Source organism: Octopus sinensis, linkage group LG5, assembly GCF_006345805.1.
Source record: "Octopus sinensis linkage group LG5, ASM634580v1, whole genome shotgun sequence".
Classification (NCBI taxonomy): domain Eukaryota; kingdom Metazoa; phylum Mollusca; class Cephalopoda; order Octopoda; family Octopodidae; genus Octopus; species Octopus sinensis.
The window spans coordinates 37463686-37490907 of record NC_043001.1 but is presented as its reverse complement, the minus strand read 5'-3'; the positions used below and the strand labels follow the sequence as shown (position 1 = coordinate 37490907).

The window sequence follows — 27222 nt, the reverse complement described above, 5'->3', positions numbered from 1 at the left end:
AGGAAATTATATTTTGGTGCAAGTATGGCTGTGTGGTAAGAAGTTTGCTTCTCAGTCACATGGTTTTGGGTTCAGCCCCATTGTGTGGTACTCTTCAGCAAATGCCTTCTATTATAGCTCTGTCACACTTGTGAATGGATTTGGTTGACAGAAACTGAAGGATACCTGGTGAGCTGGCAGAAGCGTTAGCACGCCGGGTGAAATGCTTAGCGGCATTTCCTCTGCCATTACGTTCTGAGTTCAAATTCTGCCGAGGTTGACTTTGCCTTTCATCCTTTCGGGATCGATAAATAAAGTACCAGTTATGCACTGGGGTTGATGTAATTGACTTAATCCCATTGTCTGTCCTTGTTTGTCCCCAATATGTTTAGCCCCTTCTGAGCAATAAAGAAATAAGAAACTGAAGAATACCTGTGTGTGTGTGTGTTACTGTCTGCTTCCTTTGACATTGCATGATAGTTGTGTCACCATTATGCTAGTAGTGTTTTTCATTTCCGGTCTTCCATGAAAACAGACAAGAGTTAGAAACAGGAAAGACATCTAGCCATAGAAAATCCCCTTCTACAAATTCCCCCCAATCTATGCCAGCATGGAAAAGTGGATGCTAAATTGATCATGATAATGATAATTTCTGTTGAAAGACACTGCATTTATTTCAATTAATTTTCAAAATAACACAGAATTTACTAAAATAACTGATGTTTGAAACATAAATGAACATGAAATTTGATGGAAGGCTTTAATTGAGATCACTTTAAAATAAGTTTGTACCATAAAATAAGGGGTGGTTTTAGGTAGGTTAGTATGAAAAAGGTTCAATCTGTAGCTTTGCGAAATTTGAGAATTACCTTGTTTTTTTTTAACAGTAAAACTTTTAGAGAACATGTATTTAATAAGCAGGTAATTAAAACAACACTTTATGTTGTTAATTATATTTATTGAAAGAATTAATTGGATGGGGGGTGTAGTTTTTGTTTGATGGATATGGATGGTAATGAAGGTAATAAAGTTGAGGCATTGGTATAACCAATGACTGCCCTTGCAGAACTAGGTCGGGTAAGATATTTCAAGTGTGGCTTCTTTTCTTGTTTATTACTATAAGTCTTGTTCTTGATGACAGGTTCTTTGAATGATAAGGATTTTGAAGATAATCTAGAGGATCAAAAAGAGAAAAGAATAGTACTGAGAATTATGCTTTCCACAAAATGCAACAAACATGACTTATTAAACTAGCAAATGATACCTTAGTGGAGACGCAATGGCCCAGTGGTTAGGGCAGCGGACTCGTGGTCGGAGGATCGCGGTTTCGATTCCCAGACTGGGCGTTGTGTGTGTTTATTGAGCGAAAACACCTAAAAGCTCCATGAGGCTCTGGCAGGGGGTGGTGGCGACCCCTGTTGTACTCTTTCGCCTCAACTTTCTCTCACTCTTTCTTCCTGTTTCTTGAGTAACACTGCGATGGACTGGTGTCCCGTCCAGCTGGAGGGAACACATATGCCGCAGAAACCGGGAAACTGGGCCCATGAGCCTGGCTAGGCTTGAAAAGGGCTCATAACAAAAAATTATATCTTAAGTTAAAACTTAAGTACACAAATGTATGCAATGATAATGAATAAGAGAGCTTACATTTTTGCCAATATACTGCCTACTGAAGGTTGGGAAGAAACTATAGCAAGAACCTATGAGTGGAAAGTGATGGAAAAGGGAAATTTGTTCTTAGGAAACCATATGTATTTTGCATGCTAATGGAAAACTGATGCAAAACAGTTATAAGAAATTATAACTTCGTGCATTTAGTTGTTGCTTAGATCCAGGTTAGCAAACCCCAGTTGAGCAAACCTATGATCAAATGTGTTCTTTTTTTACCTAGATTACATAATCCAATGTGTCCTTCTTTTTAAGATTGCAGGGTGTGATTCAAGGAGATTTAGTTGTTGTTTTAGTAGGTTGACTAACCACATATGTTTTTACCATCAGAATCAGATTAGTACTTACTGGTCACTTTTCTCACTTGCCGAAGTATTTAAAGGTCTTGTTTTAAGTTGATGGCTGTGTTGTTGAGAATTTGGAGGTTTTGGAAACTTGCTTGGTTTCCTAACTTCTGGAAGTACATCACAGTTGGGTATATTCTTAAGCTTAGATGTGATATGATGTACTTCATTAGTAGACTCAGGGTCTTCATCATAGCTTTCCTCTCTAAGGCTTTCACTCTTAAACTGAGACAGATTAATATTGTACTCTTCAGTATCAATGCTAGACAAACATGACAAAGGGTCAGCATCTAATTCTGTACATTCTTCAATGTTATCCTCTTCAATTTTCAGTATTTGAGGTGGAGAAGATTCTTTAATATTCTTTTGGCATCTGTAGAATTATAAAGTGTACAAATGAAATAAATATTTAAAAAATATATATTTACAGTAAAACAATTATGAAAGGATAAATGCATCAATATGTGTAAGATCATCATCATCAACATCATCATCGTTTAACGTCCATTCTCCATGCTAGCATGGGTTGGACGGTTCGACCGGGGATCTGGGAAGCCAGAAGGCTGCACCAGGCTCCAGTCTGATCTGGCAGTGTTTCTACAGCTGGATGCCCTTCCTAACGCCAACCACTCCATGAGTGTAGTGGGTGCTTTTTACATGCCACCTGCACAGGTGCCAGGCGATGCTGGCAACGGCCACAATCGGATTGGTGCATTTTATATGCCACCGGCACGAAAGCCAGTCAAGGCGGCGCTGGCATCAGCCACGATTCGGATGGTGCTTTTTACATGCCACCGGCACAGAAGCCAGTATAGGCGGCGCTGGCATCGGCCACATTCAGATGGTGCTAATGACAGGAAGAAGAAACAGTCGATTCTTTTTGATTAGTTTCATTTTGTGCCATAGATATTTGCTTTAAAAATGCTGAAAATTCGCCAAAAACATTTTTGCCTTGGTAAAATTTTCCATAGCAAAATTTGCTATAAGAAATTTCACTATATAGGGAAATTCACTATAAGACAAATTCACTGCATGGACAATGATAATGCATGTTAATATCAGCATTTTTTGAAATGAAAAAAAAAACAAAAAACGAATGATAAAAGGTTTTATAAAAACATTAAATAGGTAAATATTTATTCACAGTCAGACAGAGAGGACAACAATGCTTGTTGAATTATTATCTTCCAGCACAGTATGCACTCTTAATTTACACACTTATTTTCACATTTCTAATATATTTTTTTCACTATATTTTCTGTCTATTTGGTAAACATATGAGGGGGTGCTGAAAAGTTCCTGACTTTGGGTAAAAGAAAATACAGGAGGATCAGTTAATTATGATTTCATTCTGGTATTTTTTATGTGCTGAATTGAAGTGTTCAACCAGTAGATCTTAGGTCATTGATTAAGTTAATATCTGACATAAACAATGAAATTATTACAAAAAGAAAAAAAAAAATTCCTACTTTTCATATTCCACTTTCCACTCTTCCAGTTGTTTTATGATGTCTGCTAAGTTCTCATGTCTGTTTGGTAACTCATCAAATGTGTGCTCAGGTTTAAAAGAAAACTAAAATAAGAGTAAACATTGACATTCAGCTATAGTCGGTTAAGTCACATTTACACCTGGGTAGTCATGATTAGAAGTAGTATAGTACTTGTGGTACTGGTAGTAGTAATTGTAGTGAAGGTGGTGGTAGCAGCAGTAATGTTCATGTTAATAATAATAATAATAATATAATAATAATAATAATAATAATAACAATAATAATAATAATAATCTGATCTTAACTGATTGGAAGTGTTATCATGTACATTGTTTTGTCTTGGTATAAAAGATGGGCTACAGCAAATATTCTGCTCAATACCACAGATTTGCTTGTCAGTTGTTTGACCGTAACCAGTTGAGCATGTCCCTTAGTGGCTGACGATATGTGCATCTCTGATCACGAGCAGAAGTAGTGGGGGAGCATCATAGCCATGTGTTGAGAGGGATTCTTTGGGGTTTGAATAGTTCACCTCTGGAAACATGGGTGGTTCTTTCAACATCCTTAAACAACCCTTATTCAGGGACCGTTTGAGTGGGATGGGCTACTCAACCTGAAGAAAATTCTAACTGGGCCCCACCTGCAAGGTCATGTGCTGTTTATCTTGATATGAGATCACCATGTCGCGCACATATGGTTGTGATGCATGTGCCTGGTGTACCTTTATCAGACGGGTAGTCATGATGGGTATATTGGGCTTCGTATATTTTACCCCAGTGTCACTTTGATGGCATGAACTGCTCTCTCACTCAATAATAATAATGATAATAATAATAATAATGGTGGTGGTGGTGATGATGGTGATGATGATGATGATAAGAGTAGTTGGAGATGATGTCACTCAGGTTACACCACTTTTCACTCCTCACCCTTCTTGTACACAGGCATCAACAACATGCAACCTAAATGATAGTCTCATATATCAGTAATGGTGTTGCTCCTACACATGTAAATGTCCTATATCACAATCATAAAAATGGTTGCCTGGCTGTGTGGCAAAATAATTCATTCACTAACCTGCTACAAACATTTGACCTCATATACTGCTGCTATAATGGCTTTTGCTCTTCAGAACAAGCAACCTGCATACCATCTCCACCCAATACACCCATCTTTCATCTTTTTCTCTTTCCTACCATATCACATCTCAGAAATCTTGCACTAAAACATCTTGCTCAATTCTTTCTCTCCAGAACTGCAAAGGCATTAGCCTGCACAAATTTAAGTTGAAATATCAAATGCACAAACTCTTACCAATCTGGAAGGATCTACTTTTTTCTCCAACCAATTAATTTTCATAAATGTTAGCAGTGTGATTTCATCTCATGATAGCAGTAGAATGACTAAGATACTTTATATATTCTACATTGGTACCTAATGGTTATGATTTCAATTCACAAATTAGCTTTTCCTCTTTAGGACTGACAAAAGAAGTTACAGGAATTCCAACCCTACTCAGTAGTTAATGAGAAAAGAGCATTCAGTTTATGTCTTATCAAATGCTGAAGTCAAAAGAAAAAAAAAATTCAAATATCTTCCTATGTATCTTTATAAGTATTCATCTTTTTGTGGTTGGGTGATTAAAAATGTTTCTTGTTTATTTTTTTTCCTTCTATTTTTCAACCACTGAAAGTTTAGCATCACATTTATTTATTTGTTTATTTGTGGCTGTGTGGTAAGTAGCTTGCTTACCAACCACATGGTTCTAGGTTCAGTCCCACTGCGTGGCATCTTGGGCAAGTATCTTCTACTATAGCCTCAGGCCAACCAAAGCCTTGTGAGTGGATTTGAAAGATGGAAACTGAAAGAAGCCTGTCATATATAAGTATATGTATATATATGTGTGTGTGTTTGTCCCCCACAACATTGCTTGACAACTGATGCTGGTGTGTTTACGTCCCCGTAACTTAGCAGTTTGGCAAAACAGACCGATACAATAAGTACTAGGCTTACAGAGAATAAGTCCTGGGGTCGATTTCCTCAACTAAAGGCGGTGCTCCAGCATGGTCGCAGTCAAATGACTGAAACAAGTAAAAGAATACTTAAAACATATCAGTAAAATATATGATCTTCTTATAAAATAAAATTCTTCCCTTTTTGAGTACAAAATACATAACTGATTAGTATATCGCCTCAGAGACAATCTATATGCATTTATGTCTACTATAAAATCATAGTAAAATTCTCTTGGCAGCCCAGGCATCACTACAAAGATGTGTTCTGCTCCATTTCAAGTCATTCACTAAAATCCACACTTTAACAACTCTCTGGCTAAATACAAAATCTACAACTAAGTACTCTATATAAACTTTGAATAATTAAAGCTGACTAAAATTACATTGCAACTCAATGTTGTTTTTGCAAATGTATATCCTATTTTTACCAACAACATTTTTACTCTTTTACTCTTCTTTTTACTCTTTTACTTGTTTCAGTCATTTGACTGTGGCCATGCTGGAGCACCGCCTTTAGTCGAGCAAATCGACCCCAGGACTTATTCTTTGTTAGCCTAGTACTTATTCTATCGGTCACTTTTGCCAAACCGCTAGGTTATGGGGACATGAACACACCAGCATCAGTTATCAAGCGATGCTGGGAGGACAAACACAGACACACACACACACACACATATATATATATATACATATACACGACAGGCTTCTTTCAGTTTCCGTCTACCAAATCCACTCACAAGGCTTTGGTCGGCCCAAGGCTATAGTAGAAGACACTTGCCCAAAGTGCCACGCAGTGGGACTGAACCTGGAACCATGTGGTTGGCAAGCAAGCTACTTACCACACAGCCACTCCTTTCCCACTACTCTTGTATCCTACCTATATTTAAAGAAACCTAGCAACTCACATATTAAACTAGTGATCCTAGGCCAAAACAATTTTTAATCTCCACAAACAAGAACACAACAGCAAGAAACATAAGAACAAATCTTTATTTTTTTTTTATATCGAACACTCAGAAAAATTAAACTGAAATAAGAAAATATGGTTCAAATAAACAATATCAGGCTTTTTAAACTTATATATTTTTAAAATTAAATATCAAACTTCATTATAAATAAAAATAAATTGCAACAGTGTCATTTACCTGGGGAAGAAGAATTTTCTCTTCTTTTGAAGGAGATGCCTTCTGTTTAATTCGTGAGCGCAAGGCTTTGGAAGGATTTCCACAGAATACAGAACCATCTGTAAGATCACTGATCGATTCTGGAGACTCAAAAACATCTGCAAAATGTACATATGTTCGTTATAAATTTGTGTTTTCTTTACTAACACACTTCTACATGTATACAGATTTTCATAGACATATTTGTACTTTGCATTTATTCTGAACAATTCTAAAACAAGCCTGAAAGTTATGTGATGTGTCCAATAACCTTCATCATTATTCTCAAAATTTATTTCTTGCTAAATGCTGTTGTTATTGCTGTGTGTGTGTGTGTGTGTGTGTGTGTGTGTGTATGCATATATATGTGTGTATATATATGTATGTAATTTTACGCTTGCACATAGCAAGAAATAACAATTCATACAGATGTTTTACCTAGAGTGTGTGTGTGCCAAAGGAAATTATTTTACAGCATTCTTTCATTAGAAGCAGGGAAGTTATCAACTTCATCATATGATGGTTCATTAATTTCCGTAATTTTTTTTTATTTCTTTATGCTTTGAAGAGAGCAAAAATTGAAAGAGAAGAGAAAGTGAAAAGGTGACATTTGCTTTGAAGTGAGAGCAGAAAGTGAAATAGAGGAGACAGTGAAAGATGTATGTATGTGCATGTGTGTGTGTGTGTGTGTGTGTGTGTGTGTGAGAGAGAGAGAGAGAGAGAGAGAGAGAGTGAATGAAGGTGTGTGTTGTCATGTATGTATTTTTTTTGCATGTAGGTGTAAGTGGCACGCACTCTCTCTCTCTCACACACACATACACGTTATCTTTCATATACACATACATAAATACATATGCATACATTGTTTTGTATATATGTGGGCGTGTGCATGTGAGAAAGAAAGTGAGTGACTGTATTTCTTCATAACATATAGAGAAATAGATGTCTTTTAAGGTGCACACTCATAGAAAATGTGACGTCGTCGTTATCGTCATGGTATAAAATGTCTACAATAGTTGACTTATAGACAAGGTTATAATGTAAAATTTTTGTAATGCAAATACGTAAATGAAAATACAGTTTATTTGGTAGAAGTAAGATTACTGAATCTTTTGATATCCCATACGTCAAAATCAGCAACTCAGTTTTCAAATGCATAAGGAAGATACACGTACACATACAAACTCTCTTTTATATATATGGAAGTGTCCTTGTCTGTCGTTCTCTCTGTCTGTCTCTCACATTACCTGTGTGTCTATCTCTTCCTGTCTCCTCCCCTTCCTTAATATCAGCCACCCTCATTATGCCACATTTCCCAGAACCTAACACTTTTGCAGCCCTCTCATTTTATCATGTTATAGCCCAACTCCCGTAATAGGTCCATTATTGGTTTTTATTGAAATCCAATTAGTCTATAATTGAGCTGGATGTTAGTTCAACATGTATACAAAGTTTGGTGAAGATTGGTTCCCTGGTTTGGGCATCTAGATGATAACAGACACACAGAAATTGCCATTTATATATAATATATATATATATATATATATCATCATCATCATCATGATATATATATATATATATTATATATAAATGGCAATTTCTGTGTGTCTGTTATCATCCTGATGCCCAAACCAGGGAACCATATATATATATATATATATATATATATATATATATATATATATATATATATATATATATATATATAGAATATGGGGTGTTTAGTTCATTGGTGATGTAAATGAATAGGTATGCTGTGTAAGTGCTATAATTGGTCAACTGTTAGGTTCCAAGTTCACAGCTGAGCTGGAGCAAGAGATCCATAGTAGGCTTCTGAGTTAGCAGGTGTATATTAGAGGAAAAAGGACAACAAAACCAAGGCAGGACAAGTATCTCAAGTAATTCAGAATATTTAATTAGAGTAAGGTGAATTTAAAGTAATTAACTAATTAATTAGTTAATCAATTAATTAATTATATGTATATATATATATATATATTATATATATATATATACACACACACACACACACACACGAGTTATGGAATGGAGTAGGTAAGATCTGGGCTACATATGTTTTGTAGCAGGTGGAACCCCAGAAGTGGTAAAAATCCAAGTGAGGTGTGTACCAAAGGTTACTCTTCAGGCCAAGGATATCTTTATTAAAATATTTCCCCACCTTCTTCCCTCCAAATTATCTTTTCTTCAAATACCAATCCGCTATGTTACGGTGACATAAACACACAAGCATCGGTTGTCAAGCGATGTTGGGGGGACAAACACAGACACACAAACATATACACACACACATACATATATACGAAACCATGGTACGCTTTGTTCTCTTACTTTATTATCATCTCATAATAACGACTTTTATTACTACCTCAGTCCATCTAAATGTATATATTTGTCGTTACCTGTCATAAAAAGCCTTTTTTTTTTATTTGCAATGTGCATTTTCGTTGATTTTTCATATTTTACCCTTACATTTCCACGTGTATTTTATATTTTCTTTTTGTAACATATTTCTACTATATATATATATATATATATTATACACACATTTATACATACACACACAAATATCTAACTATCTATGCATACTCACACACACACACATACAGACACACTACATACATGATTACATGCACAGATGGCTATGAAGTTCAAGTATAATACTGTTGTTATTGATCATATTTTTGAGTCTAATCTTGTTTTACTGCTGGTGCATTTTGTTTAGAAGTTCGGCACAAGAATATTGAAAAGAAGTACCTTTCCTAATCTACAATTTCATAGTCAGCAGTTAGAAGCACTTGAAATGTAAACAGCTGTTCAGACTTGCCAAAAAAAATGGGGAAAAAAAAAGAAAAAGAAAACCAAACTACATGTTCAATTCAATTACCCTCAAATTTTAACATATTTTGAAAAAAGGAAAAGCCACTTTGGACAATGTAATATCAGACATGCAAAATGATGAATAGTTACAGTTGAATTACTTTTAACGATAAATCTACTCAATGTGGTCAGACATAAGGTTAAACAACATCTCTAGAATATCCCTCTATGGAGCGGTGAGTTGTTATTGTCATTGTTGCCTTTGTCTTAGCCTCAGGTCTGCCCTGCATGAAAAGCCAGTGTCCCAATGATCCAATGTGTTACCTAAGAAAAGTTGACAATAGTTTTAACCTGTTTTTTCATATCCATGAGTGTATACTTCTGGTGACGATGTCATTGGTGCATGGAATGTTGCTGTTGCCATTGCTGAGTGAGGTCGGAGCCCTGTACTAGGTCTGCTCCCTGTGGGTGAATGGAAGGTAGGTATGTAGGATGTTGCTGGTCGCATTGCCGAGCTGGGTCGAATACCAGGACCTGGAGGAAAATATGTAAAACCTTTTAAGGGCATTATGGTACATCAATACACTAAATGTTTAAATGCAAGAAATAACAGCCAAATATCCCGCAAAGCACACCTTACTGTTTCAAATAAAGGGAAAGACACATTAGATATGGCATTTTCTAGACTCACATGGTAGAAGGTATTTGAGTATAGGTTGGCTTATTTGTGCTAGGGCTATATAACAAAATATATAAACAGCACATCATCAACATCACTTAATGTCTACTTTCCATGATAGCATAGGTTGGACAATTTGACTGAAGACTGGCGAACCAGATGGCTGCACCAGGCTCCAATCAGATCTGGCAGAGTCTCTACAGCTGGATGCCCTTCTGAGAGTGTAGTGGGTGCTTTTATGTGCCACTTGCATGAGAGCCAGTCAGGTGGTACTGACAATGGCCATGCTCAAACGGTGATTCTTCTGTGCCACCTGCACAGGAGCCAGTCCAGCAGCACTGGCAATGACCTTGCTCAAATATTTTTTCATGTGCCAGTAAGGCGACGCTGGTAACGATCATGCTCGACTGGTGCTTTTTACATGCCACCGGCATGGAAGCCAGTCAGCTGCTCTGGCAACAATCATGCTCGGATGGTGCTCTTAGCACTCCACTAGCACGGATGCCAGTCATCGAATTTGATTTCGATTTCACTTGCCTCAACAGGTCATTGCAAGCAGAGTTTAATGTCCATTGAAGGAAAGGTACGCATAAGTGGGTTGGTTACACCCCTGGCATAGGCCACGAGGTTATGGTCTCACTTGGCTTGCCGGGTCTTCTCAAGCACAGCATATTTCCAAAGGTCTCGGTCACTATGAAATGATTAACATAATTCTATATTGCTGCAATGAAGAATTTATATTATGTATACTTCTTATATTAGTCAGACTGGTGTCTTCATCTTGATTGCTACTTTCACTATGTTTTGGCTGTTGCACACTGTATCAAAATTCTGATACTACAACCGAGTTCAACACAAATCACCTGAAAAAAGCTGGAGCACATAACAGCTGAAATATAATGAAAGCAACAGTCAAGATGAGGAAAGAAATCTGGTTAGTGTAAACAGTGTCATTACCGATTCAAATATGCCAGTGGCAAGTTTGAACTCTTAAATAAGCCATTCACTGTGTTTTGTCATGGAGAAAATTTCTTGTTGTAGATAAATACACCTAAGTCAGTTCACATTGCCACCTATCTAACAGGCGTAGGAGTGGCTGTGTGGTAAGTAACTTGCTTGCTAACCACATGGTTCCGGGTTCAGTCCCACTGCATGGCACATTGGGCAAGTGTCTTCCACTATAGCCTCGGGCCGACCAAAGCCTTGTGAGTGGATTTGGTAGACGGAAACTGAAAGAAGCCTGTTGACTTGCTGCCTGACACCCAACATGGTTTCCGACCAGGAAGAAGCTGCTTAACTCAGCTCCTACAACACTATGACTGGGTGCTGAAACGACTGCTCAACCACTCACATGTGGAAGTCATATATCTCGACTTTGCAAAGGCCTTTGATAAAGTCGATCATGGAATGATATGTCACAAACTGCGTGATCTTGGCATAGCTGGAAAATTGGGAGAATGGCTTCATGACTTTCTGAAGGATAGAAGTCAGGTGGTAGTAGCTAATGGGGCCACTTCCATTAACACGCAAATAGTGAGCAGTGTTCCGCAAGGCACTGTTCTGGGACCACTACTGTTCATAATGGCCCTCTCAGACTTGCCCTCAGCCACGCAGAGAGCCACGATCACAAGTTATGCAGATGATACAAAAGTTTCACAGGCAATACAGAACCCTGAAGACACTAAGCACCTGCAATGTGAGCTGGACAAAATATACAAGTGGGCTGAAAAGAATAGCATGCAGTTCAATGCTGAAAAGTTTCAAGGTTTATACTATCAGCATGCAAAACTAAATGCAATACCCAATAAATACACTGGACCTGGAGGGATTGCAATCCCAGAGGCACAATGAGTGCGAGACCTGGGTATTTACATGAGTGATGATGCAACCTTTCATGTGCATGTAGCTAAATTGGCAACGAAATGTAGGCGGCTGACCGGATGGATTCTTAGAACCTTTAGAACAAGAGACCAGGAAACCATGATGGTCCTCTGGAGGACACTTGTCCTAAGCCAATTTGACTATTGCTCTCAGCTATGGTCACCATCCAGTGTCAAGTTAATCACAGAACTTGAGGCGATCCAACGAAGCTACACGAAGAAGATAGCCTCTGTGCAGCATATAAGCTATTGGGAAAGACTCAAGAGATTGAGACTCTATTCCTTAGAGCATAGGCGAGAAAGATATACCATAATATACATCTGGAAGATCCTAGAAGGACTTGTCCCAAACTTTGGCATCGAGAGTTACACAAATGCCAGAACTAGGCGCCACTGCATAGTGCCAAGGACTCCAAATTTGCCATCAAGATGTAGGACAAGATACTGTGATAGCCTGGGCTTCCGAGGCCCACAGCTCTTCAATATCCTCCCGAAGAACCTAAGAGACTTGCATGGGGTGGATGCAGATGTCTTTAAAATGAAACTGGATCTCTTCTTGTCAGGTGTCCCAGATGAACCAACTTCACAGCAGGAGGTGCAGATGAGGGCAGCTGCATCGAACTCTCTCATGCACCAGATGGCATTTGCTAAAAAGCATTCATGAAGTAAAATCATGTAGCAACACCAAATGGCGGTGCCCCAGCATGGCTACAGCTTGTGAGCTGAAACTAAATAAGATAAAATTTAAAAAAAAAAATTATATATGTATGTGTGTGTATATATTTGTGTGTCTGTGTTTGTCTCCCCAACATCGCTTGACAACCGATGCTGGTGTGTAACTTAGTTGTTCGGCAAAAGAGACTGATAAAATAAGTACTAGGCTTACAAAGAATAAGTCCCGGGGTCAATTTGCTCGACTAAAGGCAGTATCATGTGACTGACATTCATGCTGGTGGTACATAAAAAGCACCATTTAAGTGTTGGGCCTCATAGAGACAATGTGGCCGATGCTGGTGTCACTTAAGTAGCACCCATGCTGATGGCACGTAAAAAGCACCTTTCAAGCACTGGGCCTCACAGAGGCAGTGACAAATGACTGAGGCCCTTGTTGATATGCTGTGCTTGAGAAGACCCATCAAGCCAAGAGAAATCATAGTCATGACAGATACTGGTTTCATGCAACTGGCACCCATGCCAGTGGCACATAAAGCAGCCGTTACATGCTCAGAGTGGTTGGTGTTAGGAATGGCATCTAGCCGTAGAAACTATGCCAAATCAGACTGGAGTATGCAACCCCTAACCTAACCAGCCCTGGTCAAATAGTCCAACTCATGCCAGCATGGACAATGGACGTTAAATGATGATGATGATGATGATATGCACACACATAAATATATTCATACATGTATGTGTATCAACTTAGAATGGAAGAATTGGTGAGTCATGTAAAAAAAAATATTTCATTCTTCCTCAGTTCTGTCCCTTTAAACTAATGCTGACTTTACTCTTTATTTTACAAGACTGAAAAAATAAATACCAGGCATTGTACTAGAGGGGTGATGTAATCAGCTAAATCTCTTGAGGCTGTACACCAGCATGGCTGCAGTCCCTACTTGTATCTTGAATTCGTTGCTGTACTCGTTGTCAACTCTCACCTTACTGGTAGCATCCCTGTACATGGCTTGTACAGCTTTCACCAACCACTCTACTATCTCTAGCTTCTGCATTGACCACCAGATAAAGGATCAGGCACCCTGTCAAATGCTTTCTTCAGGTCAACAAAGGCCAAGTACACGGGTTTATCTTTGCTATGTATTTCTCCTGCAGCTGCCTTACCAGAAATACAGCATCAGTGGTGCTTTTCCCTGGCACAAAACCAAACTGCATCTCATCTAGACTAACTTTCTGCCTAATTAGTTGGGCTATGACTTTAACCATAACTTTCATCACCTAATCCAACAATTTGATACCTCTGTAATTATTTCTGTCAAAGGCATCACCTTTACTTTTGTAGCATTTACTAAGGTGCTGCTACACCAGTCATTGGGTATGACTCCTTCGTGAACCACCTGATTTACAATACAGGTGACTGGACCACAACCCACACCACTAGATATTTTAAGCATCTCAGTGGTGATTCTTGATGGGCTGGGGACTATATCATCATCATTTAATGTCTGCTTTCCATACCTAGCATGGGTTGGACGGTTTGATTGAGGACTTGCAAGCGAGGAGGCTGCACCAGGTTCCAATCTGATTCGGCAAGTTTATTACAGCAGGATGTGCTTCCTAACACCAACCACTCCGAGAATGTAGTGGGTGCTTTTTATGTACCACAATAATTTTTTTTTTTTCTGAAATACTCAATCTGATGCTTATTTGCTAATCTATTGTCATGTTATACACTTAGATATTTACAATAATCAGACTGAAGTGATAAGGAAAATAAAATTGTGCAACATTCATTCTTTCCTGAACAGTATTATAGATATATGTGAAATGACATGTTCTATATCTGACATAACTACCATCAACTACAAATATATGGCACAACTTCATTACATATGTCTCGTTTATTTATGTTCCTAGCACAGTCAATTCCACTGCAATACTTATTCCTTTTTCTCCTACCTACCCAACCATTGCAGTCATCAGTAATGTATTGTCAAATGTATATATGGCCAAAAATAATAACTGAAAACTTTTCTTATACTTTTCTTATGTCTCTGGTATTGAATTCTGTTGGATCAAAATGTTGAGACCCAGATATTGTTTGATTATCAATTGTACCCATTTCACTTTATTTGTCGTATATTGCTAATACCCTTGAGAAAAGCCCAAAAGCCACCTAATCTTATTTTTCTTATTAGATTGTATCAAATATCTATGTGCATTATGTCCTTGATATGAAACTACAATCTATTCACTGTGGTTTAGTTTATTCTGATTAAATTTTGGTTGAAATATGAAGTCAATCAAATATCTTTTATTTTTGGAACTAGATTTGATAATCAAGTTAAATGGACAACTTTTTACATTGAATTCTATTCTTATATGTGACTATTTCAATAGAAAAAAATATCTATACTAGTTGCTTTTTCATAACCACAAACAGCATTCACTTGTTTAAAGCAAAATATCCTTTACTAGGAAGCCTATGTATTATTCCTTAAAATTCATGAAAAGTATTTTTTAACTTAATCTTTTGTTGGAATATCTAAATACAATCTGTTTTGCTTACTGAATCAAAGCTAGAAAATAAAATATATAATATTATATTTCCTGTTTATAATATATAAAATATATATATATTTATAATATACAAAATATAATATATATTTCCTGTTACAGGAAATATATTATTATATTTCCTGTTTCTATTAGAATAACACTTTATTATTCCTAATACATAATTCTCATATTATCAAGCTTTACAAAGATCTCATCGGTTACAGATTTACAGCCACTAAATTTTTATCAGTAAAATTAATGTCCTCCACTTCCCTCTCTGGCACAATGAACCCCTTAAACATTTAAACAAAAACCCACTGAAGTGATTGTTCCCAAATTAGTTCCACTGTATGAATATTCTTTTCTGTATACATTTTAACTTCATAGTTTTTATATATTCTAACCATCCATTTTTTTTTTATCACTCACTATTCCCGAGAGCATCATGTGGGTAGAGTCCTCAGACACCTCCTCCATAGAGTCTTATTAGAAGCAACTATCATTAAACCTCCTGTTAGATTCTCAAGCATGACCAACTGAGACAATGGATATTATACAACCATCTCACTTGTGGCCTATCCTGAGGTCTTCTGCCGGCTGAACCAACTTGAAGAATATATCTTGCAATCTTTTCCTGCAGCAGTCAAACTGCAGTTTTAGAGCTGTAACCTCTTGATCTCAAGAAGTAGCAGCTCAACCTGAGAGATACCCTGATCTCTGAATTACACACCCTGTTCAGTAACATTACTACAGCGACCATTCAGAGGAACACAATTTCAGCTGCTTGTATTTCCAATCATACTCTTTCATTCATTATCCAACATTCATGACCATTTGTGAGGATAGGTACAAATGCCAAACTGAAGACAGCAAGTTTGGCTTTTTTACCAATCTCTCCTCTTCTGAGGATCAACTGCTGATACTAGCACATTACTATGCCAGCACCTGCAATTCTAGCACCCAGTTCAGCCTACTGCCTCTGTATTACTCATGGATATGAGATACTTAAACTTCTCCACTTGCCTCAGTGATGTTCTATTAAGATACTGAGTACACTGGGAAAGCTTTTATAATTATGTGAGTTTTCCTTATCTTTCTAAATGTATCTGTTTTAAAGTCACGCTGCTGCATGAATAATTACATTAGGCAAGTAAACAATTATCTTATCTTATCTTATAAATTTGAAGACATGAGGAACATATGAAGTCAGTATTTGAGTCCCTTTAGTTACTAACCCGGCCAAAACCGGCTCTGGCTATGTGGTAAAATGTCTTGTTTTCATAAGTTTTGAATTAAAATATTCCACCAAGCTTTAGTCACAATTTACATTCCTAGCACTAGCTTAATAATAACTAAATTATTTTACTAAATTCTTTGCTATATTTAAAATAATTGAAAGAAACACAGAACATCTCAAAATAAATACAGTAACAAAAGGGTTAAGAGTACTTAATTATTAAAAATTTTTTTTTCATTCTCAAGATCAGGAACAACTCAATTCACATTCAAAATATCCTATCAAAAAAAAAAAACAAAGGAAAATGGTATTGCCAGAACACAATAAATTATAAATAAGCCAATATGTGTTGCAAAACAGACTTTCCTTAAATATGATCTAACTCTGCATAATGATTGTGCTATGCATAGGTCTAATTTCAGCAACTTGCCCGGTTAATATGAGAAAGAAGGGCATCAACGTGTAAAACAAGCTACTGCTGTGTTAAAGAAAAATAAAAAACAGAAAATGAGCAAAAAAAATATTTCACACAACAAAAGTACATTAAAAAATGTATATACATAATGTATATATGTATATGTATAGGCATAGGAGTGGCTGTGTGGTAAGTAGCTTGCTTACTAACCGCATGGTTCCGGGTTCAGTCCCACTGCGTTGCATGTTGGGCAAGTGTCTTCTACTATAGCCTCGGGCCAACCAAAGCCTTGTGAGTGGATTTGGTAGACGGAAACTGAAAGAAGCCCGTTGTATATATGTATATATGTACGTGTGTATACGTTTGTGTGTCTGTGTTTGTCCCCCCAACATTGTTTGACAACCAATGCTGGTGTGTTTATGTCCCCGTAACTTAGCAGTTCGGCAAAAGAGACCGATAGAATAAGTACTAGGCTTATAAAGAATAAGTCCTGGGGTCGATTTGCTCGACTAAAGGTGATACTCCAGCATGGCCACAATCAAATGACTGAAACAAGTAAAAGAGTAATACTGTCAATGTATTGTTTTATGATATTCAGCAGTTTAAAATAGCTAATGGGGGAGTATGGAATAAATCTATCCATATCATTATACAGTGACAGATGATGACGACAACCTATTTCTTTACTACCCACAAGGGGCTAAACACAGAGGGGACAAACAAGGACAGACAAACGGATTAAGTCGATTACATCGACCCCAGTGCATAACTGGTACTTAATTTATCGACCCTGAAAGGATGAAAGGAAAAGTTAACCTCGGTGGAATTTGAACTCAGAACGTAATGGCAGACGAAATGCGACTATGCATTTCGTTTGGCATGCTAACGTTTCTGCCAGCTCGCCGCTGATGATGACGACAAACATGACAATGACAACGACGATGTTGACAACAGTCACCACCACAACTACATTCAGCATCATTATCATCAACAACAATAACAGTCACCGGATTATATATATATATATGTAAAATTCTACATCTATTATTGCAGTTTATGAAAACAGATTAGTGAATGAATGGAAATGGCATCGTATGGAAAGGATCTTTTAGTCTTGTCAAGAGCATGACAACTCCTCTAGTGCTGGTACCACAATAAATGAGTGGTTGGTGATAGGAAGGGCATCCAGTTGTAGAAAGCAAGCCAAAAATGAAATGTATAAGCGAGAGGTGGTCCTCTGAACTTCTGAATAGGAACTCACCCAAATCATGAAGAGTAGACATAAAACGATAAAGATGATGATGATGATGATATTTGTGTGTGTGTGTGCGTGCACATGTGTGTGATGTCTTTTTATGTATATTTATGTAGCAATCCATATATGTGTGTGTATATATATATGTATAATAAATTCATGCTTGCACGCACAAGCATATACATTGCCAACGATAGTTGATGTGATTATTATGATTACCACGACGACGACGACGGTCGCCGCCACCGCCACCACCACCATCACTACCACCACCACTGCTGGCTATCAGCTATCTACAAAAAAAACCAACTGGCAGTTTGTCAACATTTATATACACTTACTGGCATTGTCTTCAAATTCAGAAAGCAGTTCATCAAATTGGAGGTCCTGCTGCAACTGAAACAAGTAGTCCCAATCCTCACTGAAGACATTGACATTTTCATTTGGAGTGTCATCACTTATTGGCTTGTCATCAAAATACTTCAACTGTGGCACACACTTCAATACTGACTGACGGTAGTTGTAATCAGTCTGAAAGAGGCAAAGTTAATAACAAGATTCTTCGGAACATAAAGTGAGGATGTCTTGAGAATCAGTACTGACATCTTTTGATGAGACACATAAAAACAGCAAAAAAAAAATCTAAGGAGGTGATGTAATTAATTGAACAGGTTGATACTTATTTTTGTGAATGCTACTGGGATGTCAAATAATATAAATAATATAAATTTGAACTCAGAATAAAGAGGAATGACACCAGATACTACAAAACAACTCTGATTCCTGATGAACTAATGTCATGTATGTTTTAGAGTGTAATGAATACATACACATGCACACACACACACACATATGCGCACATACACATACATACACAAGCATGTACACAAGTACACATCCATAAACCAATATATACCCAATGATAAACGTCGCCCTTTTCAAGCCTAGCCAGGCTCATGGGCTCGGTTTCTGTGGCGTATGTATTCCCCCCAGCTGGACGGGACACCAGTCCATCGTAGCATTACTCAAGAAACAGGAAGAGAAAGTGAGAGAAAAATGTGGCGAAAGAGTACAACAGGGGTCGTCACCACCCTCTGCTAGAGCCTCGTGGAGCTTTCAGGTGTTTTCGTTCAATAAACACACACAACGCCCGGTCTGGGAATGGAAACTACGATCCTCCGACTGCGAGTCCGCTGCCCTAACCACTGGGCCATTGCGCCTCCACTATATATACCCAAACCATCTATGAAAAGAAACTCTCTTCTTGAGGTGCAATTACTTCAATATGATAGTTTTGTTTAGAGTGGTTACAACTGTCTCAAATTTTTGAGCAGGGTAAACAGGACTGTGTAATGTCCATGCCTTTCTCTGGTAGCATAAGGGAAAATGGCCTAGTCACAGCTTGCTGAATACTGAATACTTACCTCTAGCCCCACAGTAATCATTACCATTAAAAATCACTCCTAAATTATCATTCAAAGACTGTGTGGATTAAGTCATTTCTTCTGTTTCTTTTCAGTAAAGTATCACAAGTTTGTGCTTATTAATTTTTAATACTTTCTGATAAATACAAGAGACAACTTAGATTGGTTATGGTTTCTAAGTTATAAAATGATATATAATTGTATATGTGTACGTATATAAATATATATATATATATATATATAGGCACGTAAAAAGCACCCACTACACTCACGGAGTGGTTGGCGTTAGGAAGGGCATCCAGCCGTAGAAACATTGCCAGATCAGACTGGGCCTGGTGCAGCCTTCTGGCTTTCCAGACCCCAGTTGAACCGTCCAACCCATGCTAGCATGGAAAGCGGACGCTAAACGAAGATGATGATGAGGCACATGCATTCCTAATGTTAATTTATTTCTTTCACTCATCCCAACACACATGGAAGTATTTCACATTTACAGCTCACATATTTGTATATGTATACAAATACATATATAGACATGTGTGTGTGTGCAAACGAGTACATATATAAAAAGTGATAGACAATTTATTTGTACCTTTCACAAGCAATGGTAACATTTGTACCTTTCACAAGAAAGAATTGACAATATAAGTAAAGTAATATAGAATCAAGCAAGAATAACAAGCTAATTTGTTATGCTCCAGCTCCAGTCTTAATCACTCCAGTATTAAACTACATGCATGAACACACACTCACACTTACATACTCAATACAAACACAATTACACAAGCACACACATATACAGCTCACATAGATGTATAAACATATACATATCTATATGTGATTACATTCCTTTTTGAAATCATTTTCACAAATGGCTTTTTAGATATTGGCCTCGATATAAGAATTTGAAGTAGAAGCAAAGCCTCATGGTGTGTTTTTCATGCAAATTGTCTACTGCAGCAAAAGTCTTTCTGAATTTGAGCCCATATGATCAAGTTAAATATAATCGTACAAACCTATAATTTGACCAACACTTGGTGCAAGTCTAGTTAATTCCAGCTTGACAAAGCTTTGCACACATCAGCAAATTTATTATTTGTTGTTTAAATATAAGAAGAGCAGTTTTTAGTGGGCTGTGAATGATGGATTTGGTGTGCATAGCAGATGAAATATAATGACACTAAACCATGTGCCCAACAGTCTGATGAGATCATTTGTAACCCTGCTGTGTGTTTTCATATTCATTGTCTAAAAGGAGAATTTCTCTCAAGATAAATTCTGCAGCAAAGGTTTTTTTCCAATGTTTGAGTGTACATGGATGTGTTAAATATAAATGTACATGCTTGTATTTCAATCAAAGCAGCTTCATGTACCTCTAATTAATTATATCTCTTCAAAGATTACACTAAGTGACTGACTGAATCAACAGCAGAAATAATCTGCCATTTAAAAATTATGCTGGTTTTACTCGTCAACAGGGTGGCATCAAATAAACACAGTTTATTCTGAAGAGCTCTGCACATACCCTAAAATGTTTCTTTTCTCAAGTATTCAGCTACTCACAGATTCTGATTCAGGTGATGCTCTCATGCAAACTGGATTTCCTTGTAATGTTAGGCCTTTGAGATTCGTACAAAATGACAAATACTGAATTTGTGATATACAGTCAATCTTGTTACTGAAAAAGAAAAAAAGAAACAAAGAATGCAGAAAAGCCCAAAAGAGAAATTATAAAATTTAAAGTAGTTTCTGTAATGTGTTGCAATGTAAATCTCAATTAATTAGTGAATTAATGATATAATGAACTATCTCTTTTTTAACAGAAATTTCTTTTGACAAAGCACAGAGTCAATATATTAATAGTACTTTATTGATCTTGGAAAAACAAACAAAAAGACTAGACGCTGTAATTAACACTACCAATTTGAAAATTATATTTTGAATTTCTATTCACTTACTTGATCTGCTAGAAATAGCAGCCAAACTTCCTGCACTAATATCACCCAGTCTTTAAAAAGAAGACATATTTTGAAAATGGGCACATAGATATATCACCACCACCACCACCATCCTCTTCCTCATTATCACCAGCATCATTATCATTTTACACCCTTACTCTGTTTTTTGTTTTTTTATGATTAAATGGATATTTCAACTTGGGACTTCATGATTGTGAAGTAAACTCCTTAACCATTCAGTCGTCTGAGTCTATATGTAGATGTAGTATGGCTGCACAGTTAAGAAGTTTGCTCCATAATCATGAGGCCCTAAGTTTAATCTCATTGCAAAGCACAACCTCAATGTACATCAATAAAAGCTCTGTGGCTTGGCTCTCCATTGGTCACAACAAGTGTTCCAGATGATTCGATCAATGAAGTACTCAGCTCATGAAATTAGCATGCAAGTGGCTGAGCACTCCACAGACACATATACCCTTAATGTAGTTCTCTGGGAAATTCAGTATGACACAGAATTTGACAAAGGGTCCTTAAAATTACAGCTCACTTTTTCCAGCTGAGGAGGACAGGAGCAATCATCATCATCATCATCATCATCATCGTTTAACGTCCGCTTTCCATGCTAGCATGGGTTGGATGGTTCAACTAAGGTCTGGGAAGCCAGAAGGCTGCACCAGGCCCAGTCTGATCTGGCAGCGTTTCTACAGCTGGATGCCCTTCCTAACGCCAACCACTCCATGAGTGTAGTGGGTGCTTTTTATGTGCCACCAGCACAGGTGCCAGACGAGGCTGGCAAACGGCCACAATTGGATGGTGCTTCTTACGTGCCACCGGCAAGGAGGCCAGACGAGGCTGGCAACAGCCACAATCGGATGGTGCTTTTTACGTGCCACCAGCACGGAAGCCAGTCGGGGCGGCGCAGGCAACGGCCACGTTCAGATGGTTCTCTTACGTGCCACCGATACTGGTATCACAGCTACAATTTCCATTGATGTTGATCGATTTCGATTTTGAGCAATGTGAAATAAAGTGTCATACTGCCAGAAACCAAACTCACAACCTTACAATCATGAGTCAGCCAAATACCCTAAGTACTAAGCCATGCACCTTCACAAACTTTGTAAATGAAACTGGATAGATGGAAACTGGGTAGAAGCCTATCACATGAATTGTGTCACATTGTTTCATGATCACTCTACTTGACAAATGCATTAAGGATATGCAAGTCTGGAATGTTCAACCATTTACATGCTACTTCAAGACAGGCAGTTCAGCCGATCAACAACTGAATACTTGTTATTGAACTTGACAGAAATTCAGTACTTTTAGGTACAGCTATGGCTCTAGGTGCTGGTGTGGCTGTGTGGTTAATGACTGGGCCTGATGAAGCCTTCTGGCTTCACAGACCCCAGTTGAACCGTCCAACCCATGCTAGCATGGAAAACGGATGCTAAACGATGATGATGATGATGATGATGATTGACATGCATAAAAAAGTAGAATTAATTTTTTATGTCATCCAATTTTTCTCAACTGATCAATGGACTAATTGAATAAACCTATCAATAACGAACCTATAATGATTACTGGAAACAGCTCTTAGTCAAACTTACTACAATAAAGAAAAATATCTAATGACCATTATTTATGTCTTGTCTTACTCTTTTTACTCTTTTACTTGTTTCAGTCATTTGACTGCAGCCATGCTGGAGTACCGCCTTTAGTCGAGCAAATCGACCCCAGGACTTATTCTTTGTAAGCCTAGTACTTATTCTATCGGTCTCTTTTGCCGAACCGCAAAGTTACGGGGACGTAAACACACCAGCATCGGTTGTCAAGCGATGTTGGGGGGACAAACACAGACACACAAACGTATATATATACATATATACGACGGGCTTCTTTCAGTTTCTGTCTACTAAATCCACTCACAAGGCTTTGGTCTGCCCGAGGCTATAGTAGAACACACTTGCCCAAGGTGCCATGCGGTGGGACTGAACTCGGAACCATGTGGTTCATAAGCAAGCTACTTACCACACAGCCACTCCTACGCCTTGTATATTATCATCATTGTCATAATTTTAAGGCCTACTTTTCTGGGCTGGACAGAGTTTATTGAGGCAGATTTTCTACAGCCAATGCCCTACCTGTCACCAACTCTCACCTGTTTACAACTAAGAAGGTCATAGAAGTAGTCAGAGTGAGCAATAGAGTGCTTAATCTCAGGTTAGTCTTGCAGACTAGCATAGCCCCAATTATCTCTGCCTAGGCTCTACAAGTGGGCCTACCAAATGAACAGAAAGGCTATTTTTATGATATTCTTCTGCAGGCTATCTCTGAGATGAATGACAAGGATCTCATCTTTGTGGCTGAGGACTTTAATGGGCATGTCAGATGGCAGCCCAGTATTTTTGATGGTGTACATAGGGGCCATGAAATTGGTTCCCAAAAGAAAGATGGAACAAGGCTATTGGAGTTCTGTAATGCAGATAACCTATTGACCTGCAGCACTAACTTTAGGAAGCTGACCAGACACCTGATAACCTACCGATCAGGTGGCTATGCTAGAGAGATTGATTACATTCTCACCAGGTAGTGGGATGCATGGTTGCTCTTAATTACAAAGACCCTCCCTGGTTAAGGATGTATCCCCCAGCATAGACTAGTCATTAGTGATTTTAGACTTCAGGCCAGGAGGATGCCAAGAAGTAGACCAGTCTAGATCCAATTAAGGGACCAGCTATCTGAATTGACAGTTTCTTGGTAGATAATGGAATTAAGGATATGAAGACAGGAAAAGCCCCCGGGTCATCAGGAATCACCACTGAGATGCTTAAAATATCTAGCAGTGTGGGTTATGGTCTAGTCACCCATATAGTAAATCAAAAAGTCATACTCAATGACTGGTGTAGTAGCACCATAGTCAAATGCTACAAAGGTAAAAGTGATACCTCAGATAGAAATAATTACAGAGGTATCAAATTGTTGGATTAGGTGATGAAAGTTACAGAGAAAGTCATAGCCCAACTAATTAGACAGAGAGTTAGCAGTTTGGTTTTGTGCCAGGGAGAAGCTCCACTGATGCTATATTTCTAGTAAGATAGCTGTAGGAGAAATACATAGCCAAAGATAAATCTCTGTATTTGGCCTTTTGCTGACTTGGAGAAAGCCTTTGACAGGGTCATCTGCTCCCTTATCTGGTGATCAATGCAGAAACTAGGAATAGACGAGTGGTTGGTGAGAGCTGTACAAGCTATGTACAGGGATGCTACCAGTAAGGTGAAAGTTGACAATGAGTACAGCAATGAATTCAGGGTACAAGTAGGGGTTCACCAAGGATAAGTGCTCATCCCCCTATTCATCATAGTCCTCCAGACAATAACAGAGGAATTTAAGACATGCTGTGAAAAATGAAGCCAGTATACTTCGCTGGATGTGCAATATCAGTGTGCATGTTCAACAGAGTGTAAGCATCTTGAGAGAAAAGTTAGGCATAAGATGTGGCATGCAAGAGAGACAACTGTGCTGGTATGGTCATTGATGCATTTGGATGAGGACATAAAAAAGAGCTAATTTCTAACTGTGGAGGGAACCTGTGATAGAGGTAGACCTAGCAAGATATGGGACAAAGTGGTGAAGCATGATTTTCAAATTTTGAGCATCACAGAGGCAATGACTAGTGAGTGAGACTTTTGGTGATATGCTGTGCTTGAGAGAACCTGTCAAGCCATGGCTGATGTTGGTGTCATGTAACTAGTACCCATGCCAGTGGCACATAAAGAGCACCGTTCAAGCATTGGGCCTCAATGAGACAAAGTGGCTGAGTTCCTTTTAAGCATAGAGCCTCATAGAGGCAAAGTAACTGAATTTGTTTTGAGCACTAGGCCTCATGGTATTAAAGTGGCTGAGTTCCTTTCGAGTGTTGGGCCTCACAGAGGCAAAATGGCTGAGATCTTATCGAGTGTTAGGCCTCACAGAGGGCAATGTCTGAGACCTTTGGCATTATGTCGTGCTTGAGAAGAAGACCCATCAAGTCAAGCAAAATCGCAGTCATGGCAGATACTGGTGTCACGCAAATGGCACCTGTACCAGTGACATGTAAAAGCACCCATTACACTCTCAGAGTGGTTGGAGTTAGGAAGGGCATCCAGCTATAGAAAATTATGCCAAATCAGACTGGAGTTTCATGCAGCCTACCAGCTAATCAGCCCTGGTCAAACTATCCAACATGTGCCAGCATGGACAATGAACATTAAATGATGATGATGATGATGATGGTGTGTGTGTGTGTGTGTGTGTGTGTTAGTTTGTGTGTGTTTATGTGTACTCTTTTCTCGACATCATGTGACAATAAGAATCATCATCATCATCATCATCATCATACAACTCATGTTGTTTGTGTCCAGTCTTCTATGAAAAACATGTCTGGTCATGGAGAAATATTAGCTTGCTTGGAAACAGTTAAGGATTAGTGACAGGCCGGGCGTCTGGCCATAGAAAAATGAATTCTATCTGACCAATGCAACATAGAAAATCGGAAGCTAACGGTGGCATCAGCAACAATGACAACAACTATTACACGAATAGTCACAGCTGGAAAGCAACAACAACAACAAGTACACACATTCAACACAAGTCATACAAAAGCCATGCAAGCCTGCATACATATTTTAACAAAAAACAAAATATTTTACACTGAATGTGCTAAGCAGATGACACAATTACTTAATATGGAATATATGATAGTCAAAACAAAACAAGTTTTAAAGCACACATGACATCTAAATAAAGTATGTAGTCGTAGAAAAAATATGCTGAAGTTTTTAAGATAGTGTAAATAGCACAGTATATTTCAAAAAGTACTAACAATGTAAGTTTTTTTTTTTATATCTAAGTCTGCTGAAAAGGGTATTCAGGTTTTAAATTCAATAGTGTGGTTTTATTTCTATTAGATATATTAAATGCTGTAGTCTCTGTTGTATGTAAACTACACTCGTACACTTGGGAAATGACTTATCAATTTACATTCAGGTTATGTTTGTGGAGAAAGCAATATATTACAATCCAATTCTTATAAAACACATGCACCTACACGAACACACATACACACACACAAATGTATGTATATCGCCAGCATGAATGACAAACAGACGTTAAAAGATGGTGATGAGGATGGTGATATATACATATATATATATATATATATATATATATATATATACTTACACACTGTAAGGCAGACTGTATGATGCGTGTGTACGAACAGCCATGCTACATGGCAGTGAAACATGGGCCGTGACTGCTGAGGATATGCGTAAGCTCGCTAGAAATGAAGCCAGTATGCTCCGATGGATGTGTAATGCCGGTACTCACACTCGGCAGAGTGTAAGTACCTTGAGAGAAAAGCTGGACCTAAGAAGCATCAGTTGTGGTGTGCAAGATAGACGTTTGCGCTGGTATGGTCATGTGGCGAGAATGGATGAAGATAGTTGTGTGAAAAAGTGCCACACCCTAGCGGTTGAGGGAACCTGTGGAAAGGCAGACCCAGGAAAACCTGGGACGAGGTGGTGAAGCACGACCTTCGAACTTTAGGTCTCACTGAGGAAATGACTAGAGACCGAGACCTCTGGAAGTGTGCTGTGCGCG

General features: G+C 38.0%; 1 protein-coding gene across 3 annotated transcripts in view; it reads right to left on the bottom strand.

The window, feature by feature from the left end:
* Positions 1 to 916: 916 nt before the first annotated feature.
* The window catches only part of LOC115212023 (leucine-rich repeat-containing protein 56-like), a 55656-nt gene continuing 29350 nt past the window's right edge, over positions 917 to 27222 (bottom strand). For all 3 annotated transcript variants that reach the window (XM_029780820.2, XM_029780819.2, XM_036503327.1), the window contains 7 exons: positions 21182 to 21296; positions 18536 to 18725; positions 9849 to 10031; positions 6642 to 6778; positions 3461 to 3564; positions 1996 to 2364; positions 917 to 1152 (listed from right to left, as the gene is read on the bottom strand). In XM_029780820.2, coding sequence (XP_029636680.1) covers positions 948 to 1152; positions 1996 to 2364; positions 3461 to 3564; positions 6642 to 6778; positions 9849 to 10031; positions 18536 to 18725; positions 21182 to 21296 — 1303 coding nt within the window. In that variant the 3' untranslated portion in view covers positions 917 to 947. The remainder of the gene's footprint in view (positions 1153 to 1995; positions 2365 to 3460; positions 3565 to 6641; positions 6779 to 9848; positions 10032 to 18535; positions 18726 to 21181; positions 21297 to 27222) is intronic.